Genomic DNA, 10,378 nt, shown 5'->3' with positions numbered 1-10,378 from the left:
ATAACCACGCCCACCTGCCATACAAATGTTATGTTGAAATCTACTAAAAATGCTTTAATTTAGTAAGGAAAAACACAAAAAACCTTAAATTTCATGGCAAAGAAGACACATAAGGGTTACATTCAAATTTAAAATGGGCGTGTCTCCGCCACTTATGGGTCTAAAACCATATCTCAGAAACTACTCGACCAAATTAAGCGAAAATCGATTCGAACCATTTCCGTGGCATCTATGGTTCGAAATTGGGCGAAATATATTCACAACTACGCCTACTTCCCATATACCACAATTTTGAAGTTCATCTGATTCGTTCACGTTATAGTATATGAGTTCAACACCAGTGAAGATAACGGACCAAAACATTGTACAAATACTATATTTCTAGTGTATCATAGCCCGAATAAAAATCATCGAGATCAGACCATTTTAGTGAAAATATATATAAATGACGGATAATGAATTATCGATTATCACTTTATAATGCGAGAGTATAAAATGTTCGGTGACACCCGAACTTAGCCCTTCCTTACTTGTTATATAAAAAGATATATTATAAAAATATTAAACCATCACTTTCGTTGTGTTATCAGGTTTTTACGATTTGTTTTCCAAACTTTGAGCCACTTGGAAGCCAAAAATAATTTGATAAGCGTCAGTATAAATTGCAAAAAAAAAAAAAAAAAAATAACATTGCGATTAAAGTGATCCACTACTAAACTTTTGGGAGCGTAATAATAGATAAACACACAAGCGGCTCTCCCCTATGGTTGTACAAATGATGATAGCCAAATGGTTTGTGTTAACTTCTATCTCCAGCGTCTCTAGCGTCAGATAACAAGTGCACTCTGAGAATTCGCACACCATTCGATTTGCTAAAAGCTCGCGCAATCGTACTCAAATTAATTTTATTTAATGCAAAAAATTAATAATTGCTCACGCCCACTAACGTCCGAAAGCTCGCGCTGACTACGCAACTTTCCTAGTGCCCAGAGTTTCGCTATGAGTTTAGTTAGCAGAACGCTGCTATATCACACGCTCGATCTGAACGATTGCTGAAAATAATTCTTTTCGTACGTCGTTTCTATTAATTAATTATTAACAAAAATGTCCGTCACCGAGTTTCTGCTGGTCACGCTGCTAGGACTACTGGGGTATGCGGTCTACTGGCTGCGTCAACGTTTCTTGTATTGGGAGGTGCGCGGCATTGCTTGTGAGAAGCCAAATTATTTACTCGGCAATTTAAATGGCATACGCTCGACACGTTCGTTTGTGGAGATATGGCTGAACACTTACAAAAAATTTAAGGGAACTGGCCCATTTTGTGGTTTCTTTTGGTTTCAACGCCCTTCGGCTTTCATTTTGGATACAAAACTGGCCAAAGCCATACTTATTAAGGATTTTAATAATTTTGTTGATCGCGGCTTCTACACGAATGTGGAGGATGATCCGCTCACCGGACAACTATTTCTCTTGGAGGGACACAGATGGCGTGTAATGCGCAATAAGTTATCGCCCACCTTCACATCCGGTAAAATGAAGTATATGTTTCCGACTGTGTGCCGTGTGGGTGAGGAGTTTGTGCAGGTTGTGGCGAAGGATATAGAGAAGGAGCCGGTTTTGGATATACGCGATTATTTAGCGCGTTTCGCCACCGACGTTATCGGCACTTGTGCATTCGGTATTGAAGTAAATAGTCTGAAGAATCCCAACGATGAATTCCGGCAGATGGGCAAACGAGTCTTTACTGATTTGCGTCACGGACGCATCGGTTTGGCGTTGATGAATAGTTTCCCGAAATTATGTCGCAAACTACATATTAAAAGTACACCCGATCATATCACAAACTTCTACATGGGTCTTGTGCGCGAAAATATCGCCTACCGTGAGAGCAACAATATTCGTTGCAATGACTTCTTTGACATGCTGCTCGAATTGAAAAACAATAAGTTGTTAAAATCAGAAGACGGTCAAGACATGAGCATCACTGTTGAAGAATTAGCTGCTCAGGCCTTTGTATTTCTCGTTGCCGGCTTCGAAACATCGTCGACCACCATGAGCTTCGCATTGTACGAACTCGCACAGCATGAAGATATACAACAGCGTGTGCGTGACGAAGTCATTGATGTTCTGGAGAAGCACAAGGGCGAATTAACTTATGACTGCATGAAAGAAATGGTCTATTTGGACCAAGTAATTTCCGGTAAGATCAAATGACAATACCTATAAGCAATATTATTAAAATAGATTGTATTTATGTACACAGAAACACTTCGCCTCTATACTGTGATTCCCGTGTTAAATCGTGAGTGTATGGAGGAGTATCCAGTGCCGGGTAACCCGAAATTTGTCATCGCCAAGGGTATGCAGGTTCTTATACCGTGTGCCGCATATCATCGTGATGCTGATATTTATCCCAATCCCGACACTTTCGACCCCGATAACTTTACACCCGAGAAGGTGGCTCAGCGTGATGGTGTTGACTGGCTGCCTTTCGGTGAGGGGCCTCGCAATTGTATTGGCATGCGGTTTGGTCAAATGCAAGCTCGTATTGGCTTGGCTCTGCTGTTGAAGAACTTCAAGCTTTCCGTGTGTGAGAAAACTCCGATTCCGATGACATTTGACAAGAACAACTTTTTGCTGCAGTCTGAACATCCCATTTGTCTGTATGTTGAGAGAGTATGAGCAGAATGCTACGTTCTTCAAACAAATTTGCAAATAGTATTTCTGACTAATATTTTTGTGGGATAGTTTCTTAAATAATAAAGTGCTTAAATATTTGGACTCGGTATTGATTCATAATTTTTTAGGTTATGCGATTTGACGAAAAGCAGTTGGATCTGCAGTCATTTTCGAATTGGTGACCTAGGAATTATTCTAAGAAGATTCACTTGTCTTCCAAATATATATTCCTAATATATGCGGAGCAAAACTAGTATATATGTATGCATATTAAAGTCATCCTCAGTAATTTTGAACACTTGCATACTTTTAGGAATGCGAAAATAAGGTACTACAATTTGTGCTGTTATATTTTGCTTATCGGTATAAACGGATTATAATATCAGTACTTTACCCTATCCATAACCAAAAGAACAATTGTTTTCTCCGATAAGAAAAGTAAGTGGCTAAAACCGAAGAGTCAAAAAGCTCACTCACGCTGCATATTCGCCCGAACACCGTGACTCTGCAGTAATTCTTTTAACCCTAATCATCCAAACATTCCATCGTTGAAAATACACACATTCTGAAATTGGCGGACTGTAACTTTTTTAAACTTCAGGGTACTTTGGGTGCTGATACGATAGACCAAGACCAATGTGTTGTTAATTATACCAGGAAAAGTAAAACCAACTTGAAAAATAATAAGTTTATGAAATTCGAAGGAGGTCAGAATATGAGCATCACCGAGGAAGAATTGGAAGCGCATCCTGTGTTTAGAGACCTCATCGACCACAATATCGTTTGCACTCTACGAGTTGGTATAACATGAGTAGATTCAGAAACGTATGCGTCAGGAAGTTTTACAGGTGTTCGAGCGCCGTCTGTGCCGCCAGTATTGACTCACAAGTGCCTGGAGGACTATCTGGTGGCGGACCATCGGAAATATGTGAAAACATGAAAATACTGATAGCTGTGAGAGCCATGCATCGCAATACCCTTTGGGGATTTTTTACGTATACCTGAAGTGAGATATTGATGGCTTGTGCCTATCGATCTATATACTTTCTTAAAATGAGACGGGGATTTTGCGATAGTTAAAAACGATTGTAACGATTGATGAGTCATATTTTGCGACGTTTGATTATGCTATGTATTTTTGGCTAGAACTGTGTCATCCCACGGGGGAAGTTAGAAATTGTGTAGAGTCATGCATAAATAGTGAGAGAAAGGCTTGATTTTTGTTTACAAAAATATGTAAATGATATCTTAGGGAAGTTGCATATAACCATGACAGTATTATCATACAAATAATAAGAAACTACATATGAACATCTAAACGAATTTGCACTGAGTTGTTTTGATATAAAATGCGCTAATTGAGATTAAAGTTGATAAGAGTTAAAAGTAAATAATAAAACCGCGAAGAACGGTTAGAAATATTTCAATAGAAATTACAAGTCATCACCGTTATTAACAATATTTATTTACCATATTGATAAAATAGTCTACTGCAGCGATAAGCAGAAACATATGTACTTATTTACTGACATCAAAGGAAGCCAAATGCTTATCTTTCACTAAAAATGTGAAACTCATGCAACCTTAACCCTCGACTACGACCATACGACGTTCACCTGACCAAAGTTATATGTAATATGATACTATGATGACTTGAAGGTTCTTAATGGAGTATAATAAACTAATAAAGAATTAATAAATTTTGAAACATTTCTGTTTTCCTAGAGCATAATAGATCTAAGGCCGCGATGCAATCCTTGTCTATTTATCTATAGGTTACGCAAAATAAAGCAGATGTTGCATTAAGGATTAAGTCCAAATGCATTTCAATATTATTTCCTTTATCAGCATGTTCAACACGTTTTATAACACTTGAAATGGTATATATACATATAAGTATTTGTGGGCCAAAAGTATTTACAGTTAATAAATTTTGCAACTCATCTATCAGTTTACGCTGATAGCTTTCTTCGAGTGATTCCCAAACGTTTGGCATTTCCGATTTGTGTTGATAATAATAACCAGTGCTTAGGTTACTCAAGAGATGTTTTACATCTAAGGGTTCTTCGAAATGGAGTCTTCGGTACTACTTACTCGTAAAATATACACTTACAATAAAGAAACATAGCAGAAAATATAGTTCTTGAGTCCTTATGTGTTATACTATATAGTATGTTCTCTTATGGGTCACAAACTCGAGTATATTTCATTTCTATGAATCATGTTAAAATTTGATCAAACTTAACTTTTCCAATAGGAATAATGAACAGCTATTGTAGGATAACTTAAATTCAGTTCATGGGTTAATATATGTTTAACTTTTGGTCTCCCTTCCTGAAAATTACGGTTATGATACCTATAGCACCCAGTTTCTTTGGACAGTGTGCTTAGTAGATATCGGCCCAATAGAAAGAGGAGTTCCAGCTATATAATAGGGGGAACCACATGCGTTCATGTTAGTGACTCAATATACTATTACTAATATTAGATCTACAGCAAGGTTGCTGATATGGTTAAGTACTTTGTGGTATGTGGAATGAAACAAATCGGTAATGAAAGACAAAATAACAAACATAAACTAATTTACGGATGATTTTAGACCGGGAAAAGCAAATGAAGAGACATGGTGGAATTTCAATTTAGATAAAAATGGTTTATCCGCTTTCCGGCAAAACTACGAGTCCTATAAAATATTATATGGAAATGTTGTAGGTTCAAAGCTTGTAAAGGGGTGTCTATCCTCAATAGAAATCTCATTAACAACAGGAACTGGGGAATCGCTAGCAATTGCAAAGCTGATGTGATAGCAAGATTCATTCGTCTATCTGATCATTTTGATATGCAATATCTAATAGGCAAACTAATAAACTCTATGCTTTTTAAAGTGAGCATTAGTAAATTGGAAAACTTGCGTATTAAATAAGGTTCTCCAATTTTTACTGTTATATATTTCGTTATCGGCATAAGCACAAAAGTTTAGTACTTCAATTTACGATGAGTCAAAAAGCTTACTCACACAGCATATTCGACCGAACACCGTGAAGCTTCAGCGACTCTTTTAAATAGCACTCAATTGCTGGCACTATTCAGAAGTTAGTTTAGATTGCTCATTACCACTTCATTTCCTCATCAGCAAGAATAAAATCGATATTATATAATTTTCGTTCTACTTATTGAAATTACGCAGCGAAACGAAAATGATTATATTCCCAATACTCTTGGCAATTGTGCTGGCTCTTGTGGGCTACGTAGTGTATAGTGTGCGTCATTCTTTAAGTTATTGGCAGGACCGTGGCATACCGTGTGAAGAACCAGATCCTCATTCTGGAAATACAGTTGGTTTGTTCAAGACACGCACCTTTGCTGACATTTGGATGCATACCTATAAGAAATTCAAAGGCAGCGGACCCTTTTGTGGATTTTATTGGGGTCGTAATGCCAATGCGTTTGTGTTAACACCAGAGCTGGCCAAGCTGGTCCTTATAAAGGATTTTAATAAATTCGCTGATCGTGGAATTTACAGCAATCCGAAGCACGATCCGTTATCCGGGCACCTTTTCATGATGGATGGTCACAAATGGCGTAGCATGCGCTCAAAGCTTTCGCCGACATTCACCTCCGGCAAGATGAAGATCATGTATCCGGTGATTGTGCGTGTGGGAGAGGAGCTTACAAATGTATTTGCGAAAATGCAACAGGAGGATCCAGTGATTGAGGTGAAAGACGTCATGGCGCGTTTCACTACCGATGTGATTGGTACCTGCGCTTTCGGCATTGATTGCAACAGCTTGAAGAATCCTAATTCCGAGTTTCGCGAGATGGGTCGCAAAGCCGTAAACGATGCATTGATTAACCCGTTAAGTGGGTTTTTAATGGATTCATTCCCCAACCTAGCCAGATTCTTAGGTGTGAAATTGACTCCAGACGACATCACCGAATTCTATATGCGTATTGTGCGCGAGAATATCGAATACCGTGAAAAGAATAATATCCGGCGTAACGACTTCTTCGATATGTTGCTGGATTTGAAGAATAACAAGTTGTTGAAATCCGAAGATGGTCAGAATATGAGCATCACCGTAGAGGAATTGGCAGCGCAGGTTTATGTGTTCCTGAGAGCCGGTTTCGAAACTTCATCGACTACACTATCGTTTGCACTCTACGAATTGGCGCAACATCAGGACATACAGGAACGTGCGCGTCGAGAAGTTTTAGAGGTGCTCGAGCGCCACAATGGCGAATTCACCTATGATTGTATGAGCGAAATGGTTTACTTGAACCAAGTCATATCGGGTAAGTTTAAATACATATATGCGATCAGTGCATGGAAAAAATAACAAATTTTATGTTGTCTAAATGCAGAGACCTTGCGCATGTATACAGTGCTGCCAGTATTGAATCGCAAGTGCTTGGTGGACTATCCTGTTCCGGGTCATCCGAAATATGTGATTAAGAAAAACATTAATGTATTGATACCTGTGGCTGCCATGCATCGCGATCCCGATCTATATCCCAACCCAGATGTTTTCAATCCCGATAACTTTGCGCCAGAAAAAGAGGCTGCACGCGACTGCATTGAGTTCCTAGCTTTCGGCGAAGGACCACGTAACTGCATTGGCATGCGCTTTGGGAAGATGCAAGTGCGCATTGGTTTGGCGTTATTACTGAAGAATTTCAGGTTTAGCGTGTGCGACAAAACACCCATACCCATCATATACGATCTGAGAACCTTCACCGTTAATTCATATTCTGGAATACAGCTGCGTGTGGACAAAGTTTGATTGTTTTAGATTTAAGAATTTGAATACTTCAATTGACACCTCTATTGTGAATATGTATGTGATTTTATTTTACAAATCTTTTAATAATGATTGAAAACGATAGAAGAAGTGAATTTAGTGGAGATAAATCCGATTTTTATTTTTCAACTTCGCTAATTGATCAATAACCAGCGTAAATTTCGCTAAAGGGTAGTTATACAAGTGAGTTGGAGAATCAAGTGACGGTAAAACGACTTAAGTTTATCGGATTTATTATCTCAAGAGAGACACCAATTGCTTGTGATTGAATGATCTATAGATAAAACTTTCTCAAACAGAAAGAGAGAGAGAAAGAGAGAGGGAGAGTTCCATTATTATAACGAGTGATGATTTACGTGTTGTGTTGTTTGAATATGTTGTTTATATTTGGCCAGAATATAAGTCTTCCATCTAGGGAAGCCCGAAATTGTTTTTTCACCATTCAGAGAGGTATATTTTGAATTCACAAGAAAACGTGCAGGGTCACGTAACTAAGTATATCTGGTGATTCTCTCCCTGAAAAAATTGGTTAATATTCTCTTCAGCGCCTAGTTTCCTTTCTTCTTTGGGCTGTGTGCTTAGTATTTAACGGATCAATAGCAACAGGAATTCCAGCTATGAAATGGCACACCTAATACGCGCTCATGCTAGTTGATATTAGATCTCCAAAAAGGTTCTTGTATAATCTGGAGGTTGTATAAGTACCTCTGTTGATTAATACACATATATCATTGGTATTTTGTCAGGATATAACCGCGAGAACGTGATTATGATTCAGAGCAGATATTTTACATAACTTTATTCTAACTACATATTATTTTTAGCTGATTTAAACCGTTACGAAACACTCCTAAAAGAGTAATGTAATTAAAGAAGGTAAACAATTCTAAAACAATGCAATTTTCACAAAAAAAAATTATATAAGAGCGGGTCTCTGCCATCAAAAAGCTTACGAAAATTCGGATCATCTCATAAAAAACGCAATTGCCGTTAATAGGACCCATACACGACACACATGTGCGTTCGATCTGTGTGAATTCGTTTCGCCCATACACGACACACAAATCCATTTTGCGTTCGTTCTTCACACAGTGAACGTGTGCCATAGGCAAGCGGAATATTTCTTGGAATTTATTTCTAATGTAGCACTTTTATCTATTTCTTTGTATTTCGTTAATAAATTATTCCAACTTTTATTTTTCTCAATTTTATTTCTATATTTATCGCTTTTCGTTTGCCAAATTGCTAATTAATTTTTTATAAGATCAATAAATTCTCATTCGAAATCTTTATTATTGCTTTAGAAGTTTCAAACAATCGATTTTTTTTACTTAAATCTCTTTAAAAATTATCTAGAAATATGTCCCCAAAGTTATAGATGGGAATTCGAAATATTATCGAAGCTAGAATGGAAATAGTATAATAAATAAACTAAGAAAAGTCAAATTTCAACATATTTTTAAACAACATTAAGCGAAATTTCTTTTGGACAAATGCCACTTTTCTCAATTTTTGATTTTCTTTTAAATCTTGCACTTTTTTTGGAATTTTCTTAGTTTAATTAGAAGATAAGTTATTAAAAAATATGAATCTCTTAGAATTTTTTGTTTCTGATACAAATTGCGACCTGCATCCTGTCCGCAGTCCGAAAAATGCACATGCGAGATGCATCGGGCTTGTATTGTTGTGTCGTGTATGGCCACTTTAATGTAAACGAAACGAAATACTTGTTTGAAGATCATTTTTAGCAACACAAACTCTCTCATTAAGTCTCTCTGCAATGTGCGAATATTTGTATGTATATCTATGTATTCGCTCATGGAAGCGATCAGAAGTATTTTTTGTCACTAAAATTTTATGCATTGCTACAAATTTGTGTACAAAGTACGCGAGAATGCGTAAACTTATTTGTAGATGTTGATACTGCAATCGGTGTGTATCCAAAGCAGAGCGGTGGTTATTGAATTTTGATTGAGAATTGTATGAAGTAATGGGTTTTTCAATAGGGACGCTGCAAAAGTAGACCGATAGATACAGAAAACGATGTTTTCCAACTCTTTTAACATTTTTCCTCAGTAAGGTTTGCTATTTCAGCAAGGATTTGATTTTCATCCAAAAATCAACTTCGACTATGAGGCTCATTTCTGGCTGAATGCTTCGTCAATAAGCAAAATATGCATTATTGGTCAGGCGGCAGTCCACACGTGCTCCATGTGTCTCGAAACAATTACGGTTTGGGGCGGCTTATGGGCCGGCGGCGTCATCGGGCCGTACTTTTCCCGTGATAATCAAGATCGGCTCGTTACTGTGAACGGGAATCGCTACCACTCAATGATAACCGAATATTCCTGGAGCGAATTGGATGATAAGAACTTGGATAATATTTCGAACAACATAATTTTCAGCTATTGCTGAACTAGTTGGTAACTAGTTTTGAACCAGTAACATATAAAGACAAATTGCGAAATTAAAGCTCATTAAGGCGATGAAACCATTTTGCCAAGCGTGAACATTTTGCCAGTTTTGTGAAAAACGGAACTTTGCCTGTAAATCCAATCAAAATGTGCCGAGTTTATACCAAGCTTGAAGTAAATATATTGTTAATTGCATTGCTCTGTTTACCACATATAAAAACAACACTGATAACAGTTCACCATCTCGAAATTCATACACATTCGTACATGTATGTGTGTATTAGAACTGGATAAGACATTAAAAGATTTAGTAAAATGGTGGGAAAGTCAGCGCATTTGTGAACTGGAGTTAAAGAAATAAAGCTCAAGCCTAGTAACTCAAAGAGATTTTTCTTCGTTATAATACAGCGAAAGTTTGGGGTAATTAATTAATATCCTTCGGCCCACATGTTGATAAAATTCACAAGCTATGCGCATATTTTCCTA

General features: G+C 37.3%; 2 protein-coding genes across 2 annotated transcripts; both read left to right on the top strand.

Annotated features, from left to right (window-relative positions):
• Positions 1–1,104: 1,104 nt before the first annotated feature.
• Positions 1,105–2,781, top strand: LOC108970722 (probable cytochrome P450 6a21). Its single transcript, XM_018936255.1, has 2 exons — positions 1,105–2,200; positions 2,264–2,781. Exons 1-2 carry the CDS (start codon positions 1,105–1,107, stop codon positions 2,680–2,682), a joined length of 1,515 nt encoding a protein of 504 aa, XP_018791800.1. The 3' UTR covers positions 2,683–2,781.
• A 2,969-nt stretch (positions 2,782–5,750) lies between these two features.
• LOC108970723 (cytochrome P450 6a9-like) lies at positions 5,751–7,588 on the top strand. The gene is made up of 2 exons (XM_018936256.1): positions 5,751–6,972; positions 7,042–7,588. The coding sequence occupies exons 1-2, from the start codon at positions 5,877–5,879 to the stop codon at positions 7,458–7,460; spliced, it is 1,515 nt and encodes a 504-aa protein (XP_018791801.1). The 5' UTR covers positions 5,751–5,876; the 3' UTR covers positions 7,461–7,588.
• The last annotated feature ends 2,790 nt before the right edge of the window (positions 7,589–10,378 follow it).

Source organism: Bactrocera latifrons, unplaced genomic scaffold, assembly GCF_001853355.1.
Source record: "Bactrocera latifrons isolate USDA-ARS-PBARC rearing strain unplaced genomic scaffold, ASM185335v1 scaffold_31, whole genome shotgun sequence".
NCBI lineage: Eukaryota > Metazoa > Arthropoda > Insecta > Diptera > Tephritidae > Bactrocera > Bactrocera latifrons.
This window is presented reverse-complemented; position numbering and strand designations above follow the sequence as displayed.